Source organism: Salvelinus alpinus, chromosome 6 (genome assembly GCF_045679555.1).
Source record: "Salvelinus alpinus chromosome 6, SLU_Salpinus.1, whole genome shotgun sequence".
NCBI lineage: Eukaryota > Metazoa > Chordata > Actinopteri > Salmoniformes > Salmonidae > Salvelinus > Salvelinus alpinus.
In genome coordinates, this window is record NC_092091.1 from 28,752,108 (window position 1) to 28,777,129 (window position 25,022).

General features: G+C 43.4%; 2 protein-coding genes across 2 annotated transcripts; both read left to right on the forward strand.

The window, feature by feature from the left end:
• The first annotated feature begins 1,845 nt into the window (after positions 1 to 1,845).
• On the forward strand, positions 1,846 to 4,712 carry lamp3 (lysosomal associated membrane protein 3). Its single transcript, XM_071406210.1, has 6 exons — positions 1,846 to 1,991; positions 2,777 to 2,961; positions 3,200 to 3,325; positions 3,597 to 3,651; positions 3,770 to 3,943; positions 4,151 to 4,712. Exons 1-6 carry the CDS (start codon positions 1,946 to 1,948, stop codon positions 4,291 to 4,293), a joined length of 729 nt encoding a protein of 242 aa, XP_071262311.1. The 5' UTR covers positions 1,846 to 1,945; the 3' UTR covers positions 4,294 to 4,712.
• Positions 4,713 to 4,932: 220 nt separating this feature from the next.
• On the forward strand, positions 4,933 to 24,980 carry mccc1 (methylcrotonyl-CoA carboxylase subunit). The gene is made up of 19 exons (XM_071406209.1): positions 4,933 to 5,493; positions 6,158 to 6,201; positions 7,556 to 7,695; positions 7,781 to 7,876; positions 8,011 to 8,132; positions 8,253 to 8,400; positions 8,523 to 8,644; positions 8,737 to 8,848; positions 10,064 to 10,145; positions 10,318 to 10,445; positions 11,960 to 12,143; positions 12,250 to 12,359; positions 12,441 to 12,657; positions 20,691 to 20,777; positions 22,832 to 22,881; positions 22,981 to 23,118; positions 23,373 to 23,477; positions 23,833 to 23,904; positions 24,032 to 24,980. Exons 1-19 carry the CDS (start codon positions 5,441 to 5,443, stop codon positions 24,146 to 24,148), a joined length of 2,127 nt encoding a protein of 708 aa, XP_071262310.1. The 5' UTR covers positions 4,933 to 5,440; the 3' UTR covers positions 24,149 to 24,980.
• Positions 24,981 to 25,022: the final 42 nt, after the last annotated feature.

The following is a 25,022-nucleotide window of genomic DNA, read 5'->3' on the forward strand; positions in this document are numbered from 1 at the left end:
AGGGAGTATTTGATAGTGATGAGGGGTGGTCGTTTGACCGCAGACCCGTTACGGATGCAGGCAATTAGGCAGTGATCGCTGAGATCTTGGTTGAAAACAGCAGAGGTGTATTTGGAGGGCAGGTTGGTTAGGATGATATCTATGAGGGTGCCCGTGTTTACAGATTTGGGGTTGTACCTGATGGGTTCATTAAAAATTTGGGAGAGATTGAGGGCATCAAGCTTAGATTGTTGTCACGCCCTGACCTTACTATTCTATGTTTTCTGTATTATTTTGGTCAGGTCAGGGTGTGACGAGGGTGGGTAGGATTGTTTTGTATTGTCTAGGGTTTTTGTATGTCTAGGGGTGTGTGTGTGTAGTCTAGGCATATGTAGGTCTATGGTGGCCTGAATTGGTTCCCAATCAGAGGCAGCTGTTTATTGTTGTCTCTGATTGGGGATCCTATTTAGGTTGCCATTTTCCAGTTTGGTTTGTAGGTTATTGTCTATGTGTAGTTGCCTGTTTAAGCACTCGTTGTTTATAGCGTCACGTTCGTGTTGTTAGTTTGTTTAGTGTTTCTTCGTTTTAATTAAACAGTATGTATTCATATCACGCTGCGCCTTGGTCTCCTCACTACGACGAACGTGACAATTGTAGGGTGGCCGGGTTGTTAAGCATGTCCCAGTTCAGGTCACCTAGCAGCACTAGCTCTGAAGATAGATGGGGGGAGGCTTCTAATGTTAACATGTATGAAACCAAGGCTTTTATGGTTACAGAAGTAAGCAAATGATAGTGCCTGGGGAATGGGATTCGAGCTATGAACTGCATGGCCTGGATTAACCTCCACATCACCAGAGGAACAGAGGAGGAGTAGGATAAGGGTACGGCTAAAGGCTAAAATAACTGGTCGTCTAGTACATTCAGAACAGAGAGTAAAAGGAGCAGATTTCTGGGCACGGTAGAATAGATTCAAGGCATAATGTACAGACAAAGATATGGTAGGATGTGGATACAGTGAGGGTAAACCTGTGCATAGAGTGACGATGAAAGAGATATTCTCCCTAGAAATATAATTTAAACCAGGTGATGTCACCGCATGTGTGGTAGGTGGAACTAAAGTGTTAAATAAGGTGTATTGAGCAGGACTAGAGGCTCTACAGTGAAATAAGGCAATAAATACTAACCAAAACAGCAATGGACAAGGCATATTGACGTTAGCGAGAGGCATGCATAGCCGAGTGATCATATGAGTCCAGTGAGTGGCTTCAGGCAGCTTGCGGGCCGGGGCTAGCAAGCTAACAGAGGGCCTTGGAGGGACGTCGCGACGGAAGAAAGTCTGTTGTGGCCCCCTCGTGCTATTACATCGGCAGATGGATCAGCAGGGCTCTGTGTGGTAAACCAGGCCAATTGGCAGAATAGGTATAGTGGCCAAAGAATTTGTCCGGGGGGCCTCTTAAGCTAACAGTCTGATGTGCTCTGGACAGCTAGCAGGCCGTGGCTAGCATGCTAGCGGATGGGATTTCAGGGGGACGAAGCGACGGCGGAGCCAGTTGAGAAAAACCCCATCGGGCGAATCACGTCGGTGGTCCAGTCGTGATGAGTCGGTAAAGCCAGTTGGCAAAAAGAGGTATTGTAGCCCAAGTAGTGGCTGATGGACCTCTTTGGATAGCCGGGAGATGGGCCTAGCAAAGTTAGCTTCAGGCTAAAGAGTTGAGTAGACACAAAACAGAACATATCTGACCTGCAACAGCACAAGGTGCAGTTAGTTACATCATATACTGTCCATCAGCCATTTAAATAATAAAACAATGAAACACTCTTTGCCCCTCCCCTTGAATGTGCTCATCACTTGAACAAGACGTTTTGGTCTTCTGGAGAGGAATTAACCACATCACATCTCACAACCCACATTTGGTGACAAACACCTAACTGAACACACAAGAAGACAGACAAACTCAGCAACAACATGCATCGTGAAACAATACTTTTTCTACTGGTTGTGATCATAATGGGTGAGTTACATGCACCTTTATCTAATAATGTCTAATAATGTTTAATCTATTCAGTGTTAGTGGTAGTCTGAAATAAATTGAAACTGGACAATGCTGCAATGCAGTTAACCACGAAGTATGGAATCGTTAATCTGCAAACAGAATAATACAGGCCATTTGAATCTGATTTTGATATGATAACAGTGGTACTCTATAACAGTGGTCTGTTGAGTGCACTCTTACATTTAAGTCATTTAGCAGACGCTCTTATCCAGAGCGACTTACAAATTGGAAAGTTCATACATATTCATCCTGGTCCCCCCGTGGGGAATGAACCCACAACCCTGGCGTTGCAAGCGCCATGCTCTACCAACTGAGCCACACGGGACCTCTTATAAAAAAAGGTGCTATATAGAACCTAAAAGGGTTCTTCAGCTGTCCTTATAGGTTCCAGGTGGAACCCTTTTGGTTTCCATGTAAAAAAAACTTTCCACAGAGGGTTCTACATGGAACCCAGAAGGGTTCTACCTGGGAAAAAAAGGGTTCTCCTATTGGGACAGCCGAATAACCTTTTTGGAACCCTTTTTTCTAAGAGTGTAAAACATTGCTCGTAAACTTCATGACATTTTACAATCATAATCATGACCACTTCAACACATGTAGTAATACCAAACAAGTTGTTAGAATAGCTTATTTAGGTTTATTGTAAAAAAAGAAGCAGCTGAAACCAAAGGGTGCTTGTGAATGGTGCCTTGTGGTTTCTTTAAACTGTTTCACTTTACACTTCACTGCATACCCCTTTACAGGAAACAGCCTCATGACTGCAGCATTGGATCCTAAGCCCACTGAACAGGCCAACCTACCACAGAGGCCTGTCCTTCAGCCCAAAGAGACTGTTCCTGTCACCGGAAACTATGTGCTGAAAGACCCTGCAGGCACGTCGTGCATCAAACTCTCCATGGGAGTTGAGTACATAGTTATTGAGAAGAAGGTAGGGGAAGTCACTTTCTCAGCACTTTTTGTTTAGTACATTTCAGCACTTCTTTGTCAGGGGTGAGATCTCATGTGGGTTGCTACCTAAGCTGTGAAAAATAGACAACAGTCACACAAAAAAAGGCTACAGATTAATATTATATTATAAGTAGCTGTAAATCCTACAACATCACTTGTTTGCTATTGCTTTTGTCCTTTTCCAATCCAATGCTACGTTGATTCTTATTTTTTTTCAGAAACCTTCCTATTTCAACTTAGACCCTACCACCACCAAGACTACTGGTAGATGTGCTGAAAAAGAGTCAGTTCTCTCCCTGGCTTTTCTAGGAAAGGGAGGCTATCTGAATCTCACCTTTGAAAAGGTACAAATTCAGAGACTTCCATTATCTCATGTCTGACACACATGACCACATTTTATAACTGGAAAACCTTTTTAGCCCCATATCTTTCTGACTCATACTGAGATAATGACTGTGAATTCACAGGTTGACCACAGTACTTTTCCATAACGAGCAGAAGCAGAGCCATAGATTATACATGGCTCTGAGTAGAAGCATACTCATTCAAATACATTCGCATGATGATTTGCATGTTTGGCTTTGAATAAACACTTAAGTATTTGTCCACCCACAGGAAGGGAACCTGACCTATGTGTCAAAGATCACAGCTAATTTGGCACCAGGCAAAGGTAAGTAAACCATCATGATCTCACAAAATAGACACATGATGTGAAACAAATGCATATAGATTTTTCTACAGATGTCATTGTCAGAAAAACAAGGCTGATCTTATTCTTCCACAATTAGGAATTAAGAACTATGCTGGGGTAATAGAACATGAGAAGCTGTTCCCAACTGCCGCTGGCCGCAGCCTCAAGTGCTACTCTCAGACTGAGTTTCATCTGTCTGAAAACCTTCGAGTGAAGATTGTGTCTCTTCAGTTCCAAGCTTTCAAACTCACCAATGGGAAGTTTGGAGAGGGTAGGTCACTTTAACTGGGGCCTTTCTGTTCACGATTTACAAAACCATTATACTTATGATTTTACTGTAGGGTTATATATGGTTTAATGCTCTTTGAAATGTAACATTGTAAAGGTAATGTTTTGCCCTTTCAGCCCATCAAAAACAATTATTCAAAGTGCTAAGATCCAGATGTTGTTTTCTAATGTCTCCCTTATGGCATTTCAGAGGTTGAGTGCAGGGCTGATTTCATCAAGAAGATCATTCCCATTATTTTTGGTGCCACGGTTGTGGGACTCTTGCTGATTGCTGTCCTGACCTTCCTGATAATCCGGGACCACCACAGACAAGCTGGCTATGACAGGATCTGAGAACGCTTCATGCAAAAAACATGAACACTTTTTATAGCCATGTTTTGTATTTCCTAAATGTTTTTTTTATCCATTGCTCAATTATACACTATTTATTGTTGTTTTTAAATATGAAATATTTCTGCAAAGAAAATATAAATAACATTATTACAGTAAAAAATATGTGAATGTGGTTAACACTTATAGGAAAGCTCTGTAAGTTTTCAATCATAATCAGCAAATATGGTCTGAATAATGTGGCTTTATTTTAGCAAATAGAATTTTGATGCTTCCTAATGTTTGGAAATTATATTCTGGTTTGAAGAGTGCATACATTCCCGTGTGGCTTTATCCAGTTGGAAATCCATTATCTTCAAATGCACGTATAAGTATAGATGTCTTGAATGCCTTTTTATAAAAACACACTGCCCAAAAACATATAATTCTGTAAGACATTGTTAATTCGGTCTTGAACCTCTCTGTGACCTCTCCTGAGGGTTAGTGCTATTCGTGATCCTTAGTATTTCCCGACCTTAAACACTAACCATAACCACTAACCATAACCATTTTACATTTCAACTTCAATAGTGTAGGGACACTCAAGGATCCCGCAAAGCACGGCCAGTCCAGAGACCCGGTTGACACTAGATAAAACACTCCACAAAGTCATAAACCTCGTCTATTTCTACAATTTATCTTCTTGATTTTAAACCTAACCCTAACCACACTGCTAACATTATTCCTAGCCCTTACCTTAAATTAAATTAAGACCAAAAAGTAAATTTAGGTTTTCGTACATTTTTACCATATAGACCGATTTTACTTTGTGGCTGTGGTAACTAGCGGAAACCCCACCTCCGTCTCGACTTTTTCTATTGGTTGATCATCTTACGGGTACTAAAGAGAGACAGTCTTAGCAAATGGAACTTCATTTTTGACATCACTCTGTATTTGTTGTTATTTTCACCAAACTAGAGCATGTTTTAGTTTTATAATTTCATAGAATACCAGTTCCACCGATCAACTCTAGTTGATAATACTTATTATAAAATGCAGTATCGTAACTAGCTAAGGCTTAATTGGTAAATCAAAATAATCGATTTCATAAAGGCAAACGCTTATAATTTCCTCATTCGGCTGCTACTAGACAGTTTGTTCGACAGCAGACATGTTTGCTGTCCTGAAAGTTCAAACCCTACAGGGTCTAAGAATATTTCAACAGTAAGTCGATAATGCTTGTCATATGTTATGTTTACTATTACTGTTATCTATTCACAATAAATGAACTGCTAAGAAGAAAATAAAAATGTTTATAGCTTTTTGTCTAGACAGTTGGCTAGCTAGCTAACTAGCTAGCGCCACTGGACAGCAAGTCGAACGTGCATCAGAATATTGTAGTTATCATCTAGTGTTAAACAAGTAAGCCAAAATAGCCACAACGACTAAGTCACTATCTTGTGTCGTGTATTTCAACATAACTAACGTAGTTAGCCTAATTACTTTTTAATATGCACCGATTTTGTGCAAGGTTAAATAAAGGTAACTAACTTAGCATAACAGCTAACAAACCAGCTAGCTAAACAATTTGAATGGTGAAATGTTTTGTTTCCAAAACAATGGGCAGTTCAGTTAATGCATATATATCAGCTAGCTAGCTAGTTAGATAATAGTCATTATCTTTGAGCAATGGTCATTATGCATTGTAGTATTATCCAGCTGTGATGAAGGTAGCCACCTGCACTGTGGTACATGGTGCAATTAGCATGTATGCCCTTGAAAGCCATTCATTTATGTAAACGGCTGTAACTACTGTAGGTGCTCTCTTGACATGACCTGTCCAACCAAGGTCTGTATCCTGCAATGACCTGTGATTGTCTCATCTTAGGAAATGTATATGGACCAAAGGATCAGTACGGTTTGCCTCAGTTGGTAAGTAACATGGGACAATAATATTCACAGAAGTGCTGACTTTAATGTGGTCTGTCTTTCAAGTTATTACTCTCCATCTAGATTGAACTGCAGAGGAAGCATTGTAAACTTAGCAAAAAAAAGAAAACGTCCTCCCACTGTCAACTGTGTTTATTTTCAGCAAACTTAAAGTGTAAATATTTGCATGGACATAACAAGATTCAACAACTGAGACATAAACTGAACAAGTTCCACAGACATGTGCCAAACAGAAATTGAATAATATGTCCCTGAACAAAGGGGGGGTCAAAAGTAACAGTCAGTATCTGGTGTGGCTACCAGCTGCATTAAGTACTGCAGTGCATCTCCTCCTCATGGACTGCACCAGATTTGCCAGTTCTTGCTGTGAGATGTTACCCCACTCTTCCAAGGCACCTGCAAGTTTCCGGACATTTCTGGGGGGAATGGCCCTAGCCCTCACCCTCTGATCCAACAGGTCCCAGAAGTGCTCAATGGGATTGAGATCCGGGCTCTTCACATTGTTGCCAGTGATGTCTGGTGAGGACCTCCCTTACAACAGGCCCACGAGCTCTCAGTCCAGCCTCTCTCTCAGTCCAGCCTCTCTCTCAGTCCAGCCTCTCTCTCAGTCCAGCCTCTCTCTCAGTCCAGCCTCTCTCTCAGTCCAGCCTCTCTCTCTCTCTCGCTCTCTCTCTCGCTCTCTCTGTCTCTCTCGCTCTCTCTGTCTCTCTGTGTCCGTCCAGCCTCTCATTGTGCGTTCCTGGTGTAACTCGGGAAGTTGTTGTTGCCATCCTGTAACTGTCCCGCAGGTGTGACATTCGGATGTACCGATCCTGTGCAGGTGTTGTTACACGTGGTCTGCCACTGTGAGGACGATCAGCTGTCCGTCCTGTCTCCCTGTAGCACTCTCTTAGGCGTCTCACAGTATGGACATTGCAATTTATTGCCCTGGCCACATCTGCAGTCCTCATGCCTCCTTGCAGCATGCCTAAGGCACGTTCACGCAGATGAGCAGGGACCCTGGGCATATTTCTTTTGGTGTTTTGTCAGTAGAAAGGCCTCTTTAGTGTCCTAAGTTTTCATAACTGTGACCTTAATTGCCTACCGTCTGTAAGCTGTTAGTGTCTTACTGACTGTTCACATGTGCATGTTCATTAATTGTTATGGTTCATTGAACAAGCATGGGAAACAGTGTTTAAACCTTTTACAATGAAGATCTGTGAAGTTATTTGGATTTTTACGAATTATCTTTGAAAGACAGGGTCCTGAAAAAGGGACGTTTCTTTTTTTTGCTGAGTTTAATTTACTAAATTGGTACGTGTTACATCACTTATAGATCAGGTCTCTTTTCCTTTAGGGCAAGGCAGGATAGAGAAAGTACTCATTGCCAACAGAGGAGAGATTGCCTGCCGCGTGATGCGAACAGCAAAGAAGATGGGTGTGCGCTCTGTGGCAGTATACAGTGATGCAGACCGTCATTCCATGCATGTGGCCATGGTATGTCAAGGCTGTCAACTTTGACCCCTCAGTGTTATGTTTGTAGATGCAACTGTATTGATGAGGTTTTTCTCATGTTCCTTAGGCGGATGAGGCCTATAACATTGGGCCAGCTGCATCCCAGCAGAGTTACTTGTCAATGGAGAAAGTCTTGGAGGTTGCCAAGAGATCTGGATCACATGTATGTCAAGTGCAGTATTGTATTTATAGTATTTTTCGTTCTCATTTATTATGACAATCCACTGTTTCTCAAAGTCGCCATACCGGCTATCACTGAAGAATAAGTTGGTGTTTGTAATTGTGTTTTTGTTATAGGCTGTCCATCCGGGATATGGCTTCCTGTCTGAGAACACAGAGTTTGCTGAGGCGTGCAAACAGGAGGGTATCATTTTCATTGGTCCTCCATCATCTGCCATCAGAGACATGGGTATCAAAAGGTATAGTTAAATGAATCCTCTCTTTTCAAGTCACTTTTCAGTTTTGTATGTTGTAAGTCTGATCTGAATTAGGGTTATTCAAAAGTTAAATCTTAAATCTACTCCTTTTCTTTTTCCTAGTACATCAAAATACATTATGTCAGCTGCGGGTGTTCCTATCATCGAGGGTTACCACGGAGAGGACCAATCAGATGAGAAGCTCCAAGCTGAGGCTGTCAGGATTGGCTACCCAGTGATGATAAAGGCTGTGCGTGGCGGGGGTGGTAAAGTAAGTAAGATATTGTAAATTCGGTTTTGAACCTCTCAATGTACAAACCAAAATGGTTGTTTCATGGAATGATAGTGTGGTTTGTGTTTCAAGGCTCCTATGGTTCTGATTGGTTTATCTAGGGAATGCGCATTTCACACACCGCTGAAGATTTCCATGAACAGCTAGAGTCTGCGAGACGAGAGGCTCGCAAGTCCTTCAACGATGACGTCATGCTAGTGGAGAAATTTGTAGAGGACCCCAGGTATGTAGAAGACGCTGTATATCTATTTGTTTTGGAGATTCAGACAGTACCCTTGTTTAGATGTCGTGTGACCAGATTCCTTCCCTGACCAGACACGTGGAGGTCCAGGTCTTTGGGGACCAGCATGGAAATGCTGTCTACCTGTTTGAGAGGGACTGCAGCGTGCAGAGAAGGCACCAGAAGATCATTGAGGAAGCACCAGGGGTAAGTGCAGGGTACCGGACTCCGCCCAGTACCCTGCCCTGAACTTTAGTCACTGTTACTAGCCGGCTACCACCCGGTACTCTACCTTGCACCTTAGACTGCTTCGACACTGGTATTTTTTATAATGTTACATACTGTTTTACCCATTTCATACTGTATTATAGTCAAAGTTAATCCTATATAACTACTGCAGTACACACCTTTTCTATTCATATACTGTCCACAATGTCTATACACACCATCATATATACATATACACTGAGTGTACAAAATATTAGGAACACCTTGCTAATATTGCCTTCGGGACAGCCCCAATTTGTTGGGGCATGGACTCTACAAGGTGTTGAAAGCGTTCCACAGGGATGCTGGCCCATGTTGACTGCAATGCTTCCCACAGTTGTCAAGTTGGCTGGATGTTCTTTGGGTGGTGGACCATTCTTGATACACACTGGAAATTGATGATCATGAAAAACACACTCAAACTGTCAAACTGGTGCACCTACAGTACTACCATACCCTTTTCAAAGGCACTTAAATATATTCACCCTCTGAATGCACGTATACACAATCCATGTCTCAAGACTTAAAAATCCATCTTTAACCTGTCTCTTCCCCTTCATCTACACTGATTGAAGTGGATTTAACAGGTGAGGATCATAGCTTTCACCTGGATTCACCTGGCCAGTCTGCCATGGAGAGAGCACTCAGTGTATATTTATATTCCGGACACTGACACTACTCATTCTCATATTTATTCATTCCTTTTTGGGATTTGTGTGTATTGTTAGGTATTACTGCACTGTTGGAGCTAGAATCATAAGCATTTTATTTATTTAACTAGGCAAGTCAGTTAAGAACAAATTCTTATTTACAATGACGGCCTACCAAGGAACAGTGGGTTAACTGCCTTGTCCAGTGTCAGAACGACAGATTTTTACCGTGTCAGCTCGGGATTCAATCTAGCAACCTTTCGGTTACTGGCCCAACGCTCTAACCACTAGGCTAGCTGCATTTCACTAGACCCGTGATAACATCAGCAAAATATGTACATGCAACCAATAACATTAGATTTTTGCTCTCAGCGCTAAAGTAACATGTCTTGGTTTCCTGTGTAAATGCTGAATAGGAGACTTGACTGCACTGTGGTTTGCACAACCTAGGCCATTCGAGTGTGTTTAATAATTTTTTGTTTGTGTTTGCACCTGTGCTTTGTAGCCTGGTATAAGCGAGGAGGTGAGGTGGAAACTGGGTGAGGCAGCGGTGAGAGCAGCCAAAGCCGTCAACTATGTGGGAGCAGGTGAGCAGAGAATGGACCTCAAACATTGTTGCTTTGAACACTCACTCACTAGAGGGTTATGAAAACATGATCTGTTGTTGTAATGTTTTAAATAGATGCTTTCCCATCCTTTGCACTACCCTGTGTAGCGGTGTGACAACCACATTTACAGTACGTCCCTGATTCTATGCAGGCACTGTGGAGTTCATCATGGATGCACAGCACAACTTCTACTTCATGGAGATGAACACACGTCTGCAGGTGGAGCACCCTGTGTCTGAGATGATCACTGGAACTGACCTGGTGGAGTGGCAGCTCAGGGTAAGATGGAAAGAGGGATGCCTTCAGAAAGAGGGGGTTGGGGACATCAATGTGTTGTAATACACTGGGTGTACAAAACATGAAGAACACCTGCTCTTTCAATGACATAGACTGACCAGGTGAATCCAGGTGAAAGCCATGATCCCTTATTGATGTTACTTGTTAAATCCACTTCAATCAGTGTCGATGAAGGGGAGGAGACCGGTTAAAGAAGGATTTTTAAGCCTTGAGACAGTTAAGATATGGATTGTGTGTGCCATTCAGAGAGTGAATGGGCAAGACAAAAGACTGAAGTGCCTTTGAACGAGGTATGGTAGTAGTGGCCAGGCGCACCGGTGTGAGTTTGTCAAGAACTGCAAAGCTGGTGGGTTTTTCACGCTCAAAAGTTTCTCATGTGTATCAAGAATGGGTCCACCACCCAAAGGACATCCAGCCAACTTGACACAACTGTGGGAAGCATTGGAGTCAACATGGGCCAGCATCCCTGTGGAACGCTTTCGACACCTTGTAGAGCCCATGTCCTGATGAATTGAAGCTGTTCTGAGGGCAAAAGGGGGTGCAACTCAATATTAGGAACACCTTCCCAGTTTTTTGTAGACTCGGTGTGTTGAGTGTATTTATGAGCTCCTCTAGAAGGCCTCATAATCCCAGAGATTAAAGATTGTATAAAGATTAAATGAACAATTTGTTAAAGCACCACCCTGATGTAGGGCTCCACGATATGGACAGAAAATCTTATAGCAATCTTTTTTATTTTCAATGTGTGATATAGATCAAAACACTTGGGTGAATTGTTGGAATCATAGTAATATAATTATTTACACTGAATGTACAAAACATTAACAACACACTGAGGGAGTGTGACGTAGCCTGTCCACCACTGTAAGCAGTGAGGTACAGTAGATAATTAATAACATGGGCTTTCTCTCTGAGGTTACGCAGCACAGCGGTAATGATAGCTAGCCACAAGATTACCACGTTAGATTACAGAGCAGTAATGCTATCACACAGCAGTCCTAAAGATAAGCTAACCATCAATGAGATGATTCACCCCAGCCATTACCAAATGTTCATACAATGCAAACTAATATTTTGTCCTCAGAACAGCCTCAATTCGCTGGGGCATGGACTCTACAATGTGTCGAAAGCATTCCACAGGGATACTGGCATAAGTCTTCAAAAATCCTTCTTTAACCTGTCTCCTCCCCTGAAGTGGATTTTACGAGTGACATCAATAAGGGAGTATTGCTTTCACCTGGTCAGTCTGTCATGGAAAGAGCAGGTGTTCTAAATGTTTTGTACACTCAGTGTATATTAAAAAGCAAAGTGGAAAGCAGCATCGTTCTTCTTTGGATCAATCTGTTGACAGCATGCACATTTATAGTGAATCTAACAGTGAGGAGGAGGAACTGTGTTGCTTGAGTGACAGGGCGAGGCTTTGTGTGTGTGTGGGAAGCAGCCGCAACAGGAGAGAGACAACAAACCGAGTCAACTATAAACTACTTGGCTCTCAGGTGGCTGCAGGCGAGAGGCTGCCCCTCCTGCAGGAGGAGATCAAACTGATGGGCCATTCGTTTGAGGCCAGGATATACGCTGAGGACCCCAACAATGACTTCCTCCCTGGGGCAGGACCCCTCCTTCATCTGTCTACACCCCTGGCAGACGAATACACACGCATCGAGACGGGCGTCAGGGAAGGTACAGTACACCCAGCTTACCTGTAACTACTTACACCTATTTTGCACTAGACTGTCAGACAGAACTCTTAACCACATAGTGATGATGTACCGGTCTGTGTTCTCAGGAGATGAAGTGTCAGCCCACTATGACCCCATGATCGCTAAACTGGTGGTGTGGGGAGAAGACCGATCTGCTGCTCTGAAGAAGCTCAGATACGGTCTACGCCAGTACAACGTAAGAGCATTATACACACACTGGACACATCCCGTTTCTGTCAGAGACTTTTGATTGACCTTTGACCACTGATCTCGGCAGATCGTAGGCCTCAACACCAACATTGACTTCCTGCTGAGTCTGTCTGGGCATCCAGAGTTTGAGGCGGGGAATGTGACCACCAGCTTCATCCCCCAGCACTATGAGCAGCTGTTCCCTAAACCCATCGCTCCCTCCAGGGCCACACTGTGTCAGGCTGCCCTGGGCCTGCTGCTCAGAGAGAGGGCCAGCACCCAGACCTTCAGAGACCAGTCCAACGGTGAGGAACAACAACAGGCCTGTCTCTACAGGTCACTGAGAACTACACTACATGACCAAAAGTATGTGGACACCTGCTCGTCGAACACCTCATTCCAAAATTATGGCCATTTAATATGGAGTTGATCCCTTTTGCTGCTATAACAGCATCCGCTCTTCTGGGAAGGCTTCCCATTAGATGTTGGAACATTGCTGCGGGGGACTTTCTGCTTTTCTGTCACAAGCATTTGTGAGGTCAGGCACTGATGTTGGGAAATTAGGCCTGGCTCACAGTCGGCGTTCCAATTCATCACAAAGGTTTTTGATGGGGTTGAGGTCAGGGCTCTGTGCAGGCCAGTCAAGTTCTTCCACAACGATCTTGATAAATCATTTCTGTATGGTCTTCACTTTGTGCACAGGGGCATTTGCTGAAACAAGAAACAAAGTTGGAAGCACAAAATTGTCTAGAATGTCATTGTATACTGTAGCGTTAAGATTTCCCTTAATTGGAACTAAGGGGCCTAGCCCGAGCCATGAAAAACAGCCCCAGACCATTATTCCTCCTCCAAACTTTACAGTTGGCACTATGTATTGGGGCAGGTAGCATCCTCCTGGCATCCGCCAAACCCAGATTTGTCCGTCAGAATGCCAGATGGTGAAGCTTGATTCAGAGAACGCGTTTCCACTGCTCTGGAGTCCAATAGCGGCAAGCTTTACACCACTCCAGCCGACGCTTGGCATTGCGTATGGTGATCTTAGGCTTGTGTGCAGCTGCTCGGCCATGGAAACCCATTTCATGAAGCTCCTGACGAACAGTTATTGTGCTGACGTTGCTTCCAGAGTCAGTTTGGAACTCGGTAGTGAGTGTTGCAACCGAGGACAGACAATTTTTACGTGCTTCAGCACTCGGCGGTCCCATTTTGTAGCTTGTGTGGCCTACCACTTTGCGGCTGCGCCGTTGTTACTCCTAGACGTTTACACTTCACAATAACAGCACTTGCAGTTGACCGGGGTTATACAGTTTGACAAACTGACTTGGAAAGGTTGCATCCTATGACGGTGCCACGTTGAATGTCACTGAGCTCTTCAGTAAGGCCATTCTACTGCCAATGTTTATCTATGGAGATGTTATACACCTGTCAGCAACAGGTGTGGCTGAAATAGCTGAATCCACTAATTTGAAGGGGTGTCCACATACTTTTGTATAGTGTGTGTGTACATACATATCCATACAGTTAAAGTCGGAAATTTACATACACAGCCAAATACATTTAAACTCAGTTTTTCACAATTCCTGACATTTAATCCTAGTAAAAATTCCCTGTCTTAGGTCAGTTAGGATCACCACTTTATTTTAAGAATGTGAAATGTCAGAATAATAGTAGAGAATGATTTATTTCAGCTTTTATTTCTTTCATCACATTCCCAGTCGGTCAGAAGTTTACAATACACTCAATTAGTATTTGGTAGCATTGCCTTTAAATTGTTTAACTTGGGTCAAACATTTTGGGTAGCCTTCCACAATAAGTTGGGTGAATTTTGGCCCATTCCTCCTGACAGCTGGTGTAACTGAGTCAGGATCGTAGGCCTCCTTGCTCGCACACGCTTTTTCAGTTTTGCCCACAAATGTTCTATAGGATTGAGGTCAGGGCTTTGTGATGGCCACTCCAATACCTTGACTTTGTTGTCCTTAAGCCATTTTGCCACAACTTTGGAAGTATGCTTGGGGTCATTGTCCATTTGGAAGACCCATTTGCGACCAAGCTTTAACTTCCTGACTGATGTCTTGAGATGTTGCTTCAATTTATCCACATAATTTTCTTACCTCATGATGCCATCTATTTTGTGAAGTGCACCAGTCCCTCCTGCAGGTTAGCAACATGATGCTGCCAACCCCGTGCTTCACGGTTGGGATGGTGTTCTTCGGCTTGCAAGCCTGCCCCTTTTTCCTCTAAACATAACGATGGTCATTATGGCCAAACAGTTCTATTTTGTTTCATCAGACCAGAGGACATTTCTCCAAAAAGTACAATCTTGGTCCCCATGTGCAGTTGCAAGCCATAGCCTGGCTTTTTTAATGGCAGTTTTGGAGCAGTGGCTTCTTCCTTGCTGAGCAGCCTTTCAGGTTATGTCGATATAGGACTCGTCTTACTGTGGATATAGATACTTTTGTACCTGTTTCCTCCAGCATCTTCACAAGGTCCTTTGCTGTTGTTCTGGGATTGATTGGCACTTTTCACACCAAAGTATGTTCATCTCTAGGAGACAGAATGCGTCTCCTTCCTGAGTGGTATGACGGCTGCGTGGTCCCATGGTGTTTATACTTGCGTACTATTGTTTGTACAGATGAACATGGTACCTTCATTGCTCCCAAGGATGAACCAGACTTGTGGAGGTCTACAATTTTTTTTCTGAGGTCTTGGCTGATTTCTTTTGATTTTCTCATGATGTCAAGCAAAGAGGCACTGAGTTGGAAGGTATGCCTTGAAATACATCCACAGGTACACCTCCAATTGACTCAAATGATGTCAATTAGCCTATCAGAAGCTTTTAAATGCATGACATCATTTTCTGGAATTTTCCAAGCTGTTTAAAGGCACAGTCAACTTAGTGTATGTAAACTTCTGACCCACTGGAATTGTGATACAGGGAATTATAATTGAAATAATCTGTCTGTAAACAATTGTTGGAAAAATTACTTGTCATGCACAAAGTAGATGTCCTAACCGACTTGCCAAAACTATAGTTTGTTAACAAGAAATTTGTGGAGTGGTTGAAAAACAAGTTTTAATGACTCCAACCTAAGTATATGTAAACTTCCGACTTCAACTGTACGTCATACAGTAAGTACCAGTCAAAAGTTTAGACGCATCTACTCATTCAAGGGTTTTTCTTTATTTTTAAAAACTATTTTCTACATTGAAGAATAGTGAAGGCTTCAAAACTATTAAATGACACACATGGAATCATGTAGTAACAAAAAAAGTGTTAAACAAATCAAAATATATTTGAGATTCTTCAAAGTTGCCACCCTTTGCCTTGATGACAGCTTTGCACATGCTTGGCATTCTCTCAACCAGCTTCATGAGGTAGTCACCTGGATTGCATTTCAATGAACAGGTGTGCCTTATTGAATTTCTTTCCTTAATGTGTTTGAGGCAATCAGTTATCTTGTGACAAAGTTTGAGTGCTATATAGAAGATGGCCCTATTTGGTAAAAGACCAAGTCCATATTATGGCAAGAACAGCTCAAATAAGCAAAGAGAAACGACAGTCCATCATTACTTTAAACAAGAAGGTCAGTCAATCTGGAAAATTTCAAGAACGTTTAACGTTTCTTCAAGTGCAGTCGCAAAAACCATACCATTAAGCGCTATGATGAAACTGGCTCTCATGAGGACCGCCAATGGAAAGGAAGACCCATAGTTACCTCTGCTGCAGAGGATAAGTTTAGAGTTACCAGCCTCAGAAATATCAGCTCAAATAAATGCTTCAGAGTTCAAGTAACAGACACATCATCAACTGTTCAGAGGAGATTGTGTCAATCAGGCCTTCATGGTCGAATTGCTGCAAAGAAACCACTTCTAAAGGACACAAATAATATTAAGAGGAGACTTTCTTTGGCCAAGAAACATGAGCAATGGACATTCGACTGGTAGAAATCTGTCTGAGTCCAACTTTGAGATTTTTGGTTCCAACCGCCATGTCTTTGTGAGACAGAGTAGGTGAACAGATGATCTCCGCATGTTCATGAGGGGATGGCTGCCGTCTTATCGGCTCTTAACCAACCATGCTATATATATATTTTATTTTTTGCTTTTGTAACTTGTTTTGTACATGTTGCTGCTACTGTCTCCTTATCACTGAAAAGAGCTTCTGGACATCAGAACTGGGATTACTCCCCTCAGATTACACAGCGTTTTTCTTCAATGAGTCGGATGGGAGGGATATACTACAGACACCTGACCAGCCCAGATCGCCTTCATTCGTTGGGGAAGGAAACTGAGATTTTGGAAAAAGATCAGGGTGCCTTGTGAAGATCAGGTGATGAGTGGCTAATCTGCCTTTGCCTTCCGTCCTGCTAGCTAACGTTTTGCATGCCGCACCAACAATTTGCATACCACACCAACAGATCCACAGATGATGCAATCTCTATTGCACTCCACACTGCCCTTTCACACCTGGACAAAAGGAACACCTATGTGCGAATGCTATTCATTGACTATAACTCAGTGTTCAACACCATAGTGCCCTCAAAGCTCATCACTAAGCTAAGGGCCCTGGGACTAAACACCTCCCTCTGCAACTGGATCCTGGACTTCCTGACGGGCCGCCCCCAGGTGGTAAGGGTAGGTATCAACACATCCGCCACGCTGATCCTCAACATGGGGGCCCCTCAGGGTTGCGTGCTCAGTTCCCTCTTGTACTCCCTGTTCACTCATGACTGCACGACTCCAGCACCATCATTAAGTTTGCTGATGACCCAACAGTGCTAGGCCTGATCACCAACATCGATGAGACGGTCAATAGGGAGGAGGTCCGAGACCTGACCATGTGGTGCAAGGACAACAACCTCTCCCTCAATGTGATCAAGACAAAGGAGGTGATCGTGAACTACAGGGAAAGGAGGACTGAGCACGCCCCCATTCTCATCGGCGGGGCTGTAGTGGAACCGGTTGAGAGCTTCAAGTTCTTTGGCGTTCACATCATCAACAAACTAACATGGTCCAAGCACACCAAGACAGTCATGAAGAGGGCACGACAAAACCTATTCCCCCTCAGGAGACTGAAAAGATTTGGCATGGGTCCTCAGATCCTCAAAAGATTTTACAGCTGCACCATCGAGAGCATCCTGACGGGTTGCATCACTGCCTGGTATGGCAAATGCTCGGCCTCCAACTGCAAGGCACTAAAGAGGGTAGTGTGTACGGCCCAGTACATCACCGGGGCCAAGCTTCCTGCCATCCAGGACCTCTATACCAGGCGGTGTCAGATGAAGGCCCTAAAAATTGTCAAAGACTCAAGCCACCCTAGTCATAGACTGTTCTCTCTGCTACCGCACGGAAAGCGGTACTGGAGTGCCAAGTCTATGTCCAAGAGGCTTCTAAACATATTCTACCACCAAGCCATAAGACTCCTGAACAGCTAATCAAATGGCTACCCAGACTATTTGCATTGCCCCCACCCTCTTCTAAGCTGATGCTACTCTCTGTTATTATCTGTGCATAGTCACTTTAAATCTACCTACATGTTACCTCAACCAACTGGTGCCCCCGCACATTGACTCTGTACTGGTACCCCCTGTGTATAGCCCCGCTATTGTTATTTACTACTGCTCTTTAATTATTTGTTATTCTTACTTTTTTTGTGGTATTTTCTTAACTGCATTGTTGGTTAAGGGCTTGTAAGTAAGCATTTCACTAAGGTCTACACCTGTTTTATTTGGCGCATGTGACAAATAAAATTTGATTTGATGTGTGGTTCCCACCATGAAGCATGGAGTAAATGGTGTGATTGTGTGGGGGTGCTTTGCTGGTGACACTGTCTGGCATTTTTTTAGAATTCAACCAGCATGGCTACCACAGCCTTCTGCAGCGATCCGCCATCCTATCTGGTTTGCGCTTAGTGGAACTATCATTTGTTTTTCAACAGGACATTGACCCAACACACCTCCAGGCTGTGTAAGGGCTACATTTTGACCTAGAAGGAGAGTGATGGAGTGCTGCATCAGATGACCTGGCCTCCACAATCACTTGATCTCAACCCAATTGAGATGGTTTGGGATGTGTTGGACCTCAGAGTGAAGGAAAAGCATCCAACAAGTGCTCAGCATATGTGGGAACTCCTTCAAGACTGTTGGAAAAGCATTACTCATGAAGCTGGTTGAGAGAATGCCAAGAGTGTACAAAGCTGTCATCGAGGAAAAGGGTGGCTACTTTGAAGAATCTCAAATATAAAATATATTTGGATTTGTTTAATACTTTTCTTTGCTTACTACATGATTTCATAGTTTTGATGTCTTCACTATTATTCTGCAATGTAGAAAGTAGTAAAAATACAGAAAAACCCTTGAATGAGTAGGTGTCCAAACTTGTGTGTGTGTATATATATATATATATATATATATATATATATATATACTGCTAAAAAAAATGAAGGGAACACTAAAATAACACATCCTAGATCTGAATGAATGAAATATTCTTATTAAATACTTTTTTCTTTACATAGTTGAATGTGCTGACAACAAAATCACACAAAAATGATCAATGGAAATCAAATGTATCAACCCATGGAGGACTGGATTTGGAGTCACACTCAAAATTAAAGTGGAAAACCACACTACAGGCTGATCCAACTTTGATGTAATGTCCTTAAAACAAGTCAAAATGAGGCTCAGTAGTGTGTGTGGCCTCCACGTGCCTGTATGACCTCCCTACAACGCCTGGGCATGCTCCTGATGAGGTGCAGCCGCCATCCGCCGATCTCCTGAGGGATCTCCTCCCAGACCTAGACTAAAGCATCCGCCAACTCCTGGACAGTCTGTGGTGCAACGTGGCGTTGTCCCAGATGTGCTCAATTGGATTCAGGTCTGGGGAACGGGCGGGCCAGTCCATAGCATCAATGCCTTCCTCTTGCAGGAACTGCTGACACACTCCAGCCACATGAGGTCTTGCATTAGGAGGAACCCAGGGCCAACCGCACCAGCATATGGTCTCACAAGGGGTCTGAGGATCTCATCTCGGTACCTAATGGCAGTCAGGCTACCTCTGGCGAGCACATGGAGGGCTGTGCGGCCCCCCAAAGAAATGCCACCCCACACCATGACTGACCCACCGCCAAACCGGTCATGCTGGAGGATGTTGCAGGCAGCAGAACGTTCTCCACGGCGTCTCCAGACTGTCACGTCTGTCTCGTGTGCTCAGTGTGAACCTGCTTTCATCTGTGAAGAGCACAGGGCGCCAGTGGCGAATTTGCCAATCTTGGTGTTCTCTGGCAAATGCCAAACGTCCTGCACGGTGTTGGGCTGTAAGCACAACCCCCACCTGTGGACGTCGGGCCCTCATACCACCCTCATGGAGTCTGTTTCTGACCGTTTGAGCAGACACATGCACATTTGTGGCCTGCTGGAGGTCATTTTGCAGGGCTCTGGCAGTGCTCCTCCTTGCACAAAGGCGGAGGTAGCGTTCCTGCTGCTGGGTTGTTTACATTTACATTTAAGTCATTTAGCAGACGCTCTTATCCAGAGCGACTTACAAATTGGAAAGTTCATACATATTCATCCTGGTCCCCCCGTGGGGAATGAACCCACAACCCTGGCGTTGCAAGCGCCATGCTCTACCAATTGAGCCACACGGGACCACGTTGTTGCCCTCCTACGGCCTCCTCCACATCTCCTGATGTACTGGCCTGTCTCCTGGTAGCGCCTCCATGCTCTGGACACTACGCTGACAGACACAGCAAACCTTCTTGCCACAGCTCGCATTGATGTGCCATCCTGGATGAGCTGCACTACCTGAGCCACTTGTGTGGGTTGTAGACTCCGTCTCATGCTACCACTAGAGTGACAGCACCGCCAGCATTCAAAAGTGACCAAAACATCAGCCAGGAAGCATAGGAACTGAGAAGTGGTCTGTGGTCACCACCTGCAGAACCACTCCTTTATTGGGGGTGTCTTGCTAATTGCCTATAATTTCCACCTGTTGTCTATTCCATTTGCACAACAGCATGTGAAATTTATTGTCAATCAGTGTTGCTTCCTAAGTGGACAGTTTGATTTCACAGAAGTGTGATTGATTTGGAGTTACATTGTGTTGTTTAAGTGTTCCCTTTATTTTTTTGAGCAGTGTATATACACACACACACAATTCTATTTTACTTGGTATTATTGTTTCACTCACATCTCTGACCTGTATTGTTGGTGCTTAAGAATTTCACTGAACCCTGCAATTACAGTACATCTGCGACCCTGTGCATGTGACTAATAAACTCTGATTTGATTTCTTCAACTGTTGGAGGAGATCCTAAACTGTCTCTTCTCTTCTCCCATCGCAGATCCCTTCTCTCCTTTTGCCTCCAGTAACGGCCGGAGGGTGAACATCCTATACAGTAGGAATATGACCCTCCAGCTGGGTGAAACTAGTGAGTCCGAACCTCCTTCACTAGGTCATAGACCAGTGGTCACCAGCCTTTTCTGAGTCAAGTTCACTTTCTGAGTTAAAATGAATGCCCAGATCTACAGCTCAGATTTTTTTGTTCATGACATAAAAAGCGTAAGCCTATGCAACGTTATCCTATTGAAAACAGTATTGTAGCATTGAGGTTTGCAGTAGGCCAGGGTTCATCATCAACTACTGTAAATTCAGCCGCGGGACAATTTTTTAATAAATTCTTCAGCTGAGGGTCTGGGGGCTGGATCAGAATTACAAATCATTTGTAGACTGCAAATTGAACGCAAGACGCCCAAACAAATATAATATTTGACTAAAACATGATCATTTCTCAAACCTTGCTTACATTTGTATACGATCATGTGTCTCTTTTATTATGTGTGACTACTTGGGAACCTATTTACAAAATTATTATCACTTAGAGCTGATTTCCTGGTGTTTTTAGTCTCATGCAAAATAAGTACATTCTCAGAACTTGGGGGGACAAATAAAACCACTTGCGGTCCAAATTTGGGGAACCCTGCAGTAGGCTATAGGCCCAATACATTCTCACCACATATTGGCTGTGCTTGAATTGCCCTGCCAGTGCATTGTTGTTCAGACCATTTAAAAAATATATATTTCAAAATTTGATGTAGACAGTATGATCACACCGGTAATAGATCAGTTGTTGTATTACTTGTTAGGCACAGCTGAGTGAGCATACATTTTTATTTTACTGGGCTGATGGTGTCATCATCAGTCTCAGCGAAGGGAAAGCGCAGCAGACTGAGGGTCCGCCTCTCAATGTCCCTCCGCTCTCCATTTTCTCTGCTGACACTGACCAAAAAGGGACACTTGTCTTCCAGCTGATGGCGCAATTCGAGTTGGCATTATTACACAAATTCATGTTACTCCTATGAACAGAGAAGGTTTCTCTATTAAAAAAGACCCAAGCCACTAATAATAAAACAAGCCTATCGATACATGTTCCTACTCATTCATTACAGCTGCAGTGCTGGTTGTAGCAGGAAGAATGCGCATTTGATTCCTTATATAAGTGTTGAATAAAAAGTGTTGCCGGGGCCGAGTAAAAACCTAAACCATGCAGTCACTCAAAACCAGCAGCTCTTTCCTGTATTCGTTGACAGTCTCTCTCTAGTCATGGTTTTAAACGTTTCTAAATCTCACAGTAGGCTATCAACTGTGCTGTAGCTTTCTTTTACGCCTGCTACGTTACTGCAGACACGGTATTCTGAGTCATCCAACCAATTGGCCAGCGGAAGGCCTATAGTGCACTTGATTTGCTCTCTGGGACCGCCGGAAGGCAGAGTTGATCCCTTCAGACATGAAAATGGTTATAAATGTGAATACTTTGCCTACCCGATGCACAGGGCAGCTGAATCGGGTGAACTTACTGCCAACAATGCGAGACAAAAAAAAAATTGTAACGCAAGGCTTTATCGTTGGGTTTTTTACAGAAATGTTTGCAGATCAACTAGGAATGCCTAGGAGGTCGATCACGATCGACTAGTTGGTGACCACTGTCATAGAGAAAGCAGCCAGTAGAACCTGGTTTGATTGAAATGCTAAGTCAATCTTCATGTTGATGAGGAGCCCAAGTCTGTCTTCCTAGACCTTATTCTAATGACTGTTTTTAAATAATTCATGTGGTAATGACATTGATTAATTAGTGCGTCTGATTCCTCCCAGTCTATCAGCAAGCCCATCATCTATAATTGAACTTTCAGCAGTCCATATGACATCATTAGTCACTCTCATCCTCATGTTTCACTTTTGCTGAAAATATTTATTTGAATACAGAGAAAAGTACTTTAAGAGCTTTAAATCTGCTTTTTGTTTACTTGTCACATGAAATGTATAAGTAGTTTCCACTGAGGATAAAAGTTATTCATATTTTGTCATACAAAACAATCTTTAGAATAGGACACATAGATTTGCCTTTTATAGAAAATGCATGAGTCCATTAATCAAGTGGCAGAGGAAAGACTTCACACAGAACTTGTTTTTTTATTTTCTCTGCAGAAGTGGAAGTAACGGTTACATACAATTCAGATGGGACTTACTCTATGGAGGTACATGTTCTGTGTGTGTGTTGTAAAAATTGCCATACATATGTCTAAGTTCTCTGTGGCACATGATTTACAACTGATGGGTTCTGTCCCCTTCATCAGATTGGAGGGGAAATGTTCCAGGTGTCAGGGGAGGTGGAGACAGAGGGACAGGCATCATTCCTGCACTGCTCTGTCAACGGGGTGAAGTCCCGGCCCAAACTGGTCATCCTTGATAACACAGTACACCTCTTCTCTATGGTGAGTCTCGCTCCACTACAGCAGGGTTTCTCAAACTCGGTCCTGGGGCCCCCTGGAAGCACGTTTTGGTTTTTGCCCTAGCACTACACAGCTGATTCAAATAATCAAAACTTGATGACTTGGTTATTTGAATCAGCTGTGTAGTGCTAGGGCAAAAACCAAAACGTGCACCCAGGTAGGGCCCCAGGACCCTGCTCTAGAACACTGTCACTTTCCTTCTCAGGTCTTCTAACCCATCCTCTTCTCCCCATCAGGAGGGCAGCGCAGAGGTGAGCATTCCAGTGCCCAAGTTCCTGGCTGGTGTGAGCACAGGAGCACAGGGAGGAGCTGTGGCACCCATGACCGGAACCATTGAGAAGGTAATACATTATGGATCATCCCTTTTTTCTCTCACCACCATTATTTCTGTCTATAAAAGCTGACCCAGCCATTCTGACAGATGATCTTTAATATGTTGCTCTGGGATATGATTTCCTGCCAGATGGTCAGTTAGCACTCAGGCATGCTGATTCATGGGATATTAGCTCACTCAGCAGCTAATGTCGGCACATTATTTAAGCTGTACCTCCTATTGATGACATGGTGTGCATCGTTCAGATGTGCCACTTGATAAATGTCAGTTGTGGAAAAACAGACATTGAGACTCCTGTCCTAACATTAACAGGGCCATTTATAATCTATAGGTAAGGTCCTTAATATCTCCTCTTCCTCTAGGTGCTTGTGAAGGCAGGAGACACTGTGCAAATGGGAGACGCCTTGATGGTGATGAATGCCATGAAAATGGAGGTGAGCTTGTCATTTCCTACACACACACACACACTCGCTCACCACGTTGACTTTTCGAACCCTGTAGCCACTTACATTGTGCTGTAAATGAACTGGTCCTCAGACTGTGTCCTCTCGCTCTCTGCAGCACACCATCCGAGCACCTAAAGCTGGAGTTATCAAGAAGGTGTTTTTCAAAGAGGGCTCCCAGGCCAACCGACACGCAGCCCTGGTGGAGTTTGAGGAAGCCGCTGAAGAGGAATAATGTCTTGTGAATTTTCAGAAGCTGTAAGAGTTACTGTAGAAATCATAGGGAAGAGGAATTTACTATAGGAGTCGCAAACTGCTGTACCATCCTACAGGTCCATGTGGATCACACTGTACACAGTATGAGATGCCAGAAAATTCCCTTCGAGTTGTGGCAAATGTAGATTTAACAATACTGGTATATTTGCTTTGGGTTATTTTATCTTAATTTTCAAATGGCTGTATAAAAGTAGACATCTGGCTTTTGTACTGTCCTCTGCAAAGTTCTCTTGTAGTCTGTTTGTCTATGCAGCTTGGCTCATGGTACTACTGTAACCACTAGCTTTTTGGTGGGTGTTCTTCCTCTCCTTCAAACTTCTTTTTTTTCTAGCTTCACTATAGCCTGGTCCCATATGCTCTTGTCAAGTCAAACATGTTTTAATGATAAGGAGTTGGCATAGCACCCAGGCTACATCTCCAATTAAGGGCCATTTGCTGCTAACAGCCTCGCCTCACAGGCCTACCATGTTGTGTTTAATGACCAGAATCTGGTTACTTTACAGTCCAATAGCTAATACCAGGGCAAAGATGGCCTGCCAGCTCTCTTATCGTGTGACATACAAAATAGATTGACCATCAAATAACCAGAGCACATGTTTTTATAGGTGTTGTAATGTCAGTTAGTGTTGAATCCCCGCAAGCACACACTCCTGTGGTGAGTTATGAATGTCTACTAACCTGTGCAGTCATCCATTCAGTAGTGCATCTATTATTCACGTTGATTTGTATTTAGCTGAGGGTTGTCATTGTTTTTCTAAAAGATAATTTCAGATAAATTCTCTCTAAATGTCTCATTTTGTGGTTTTATAGAGGTATACTACTATGTTGGTCAC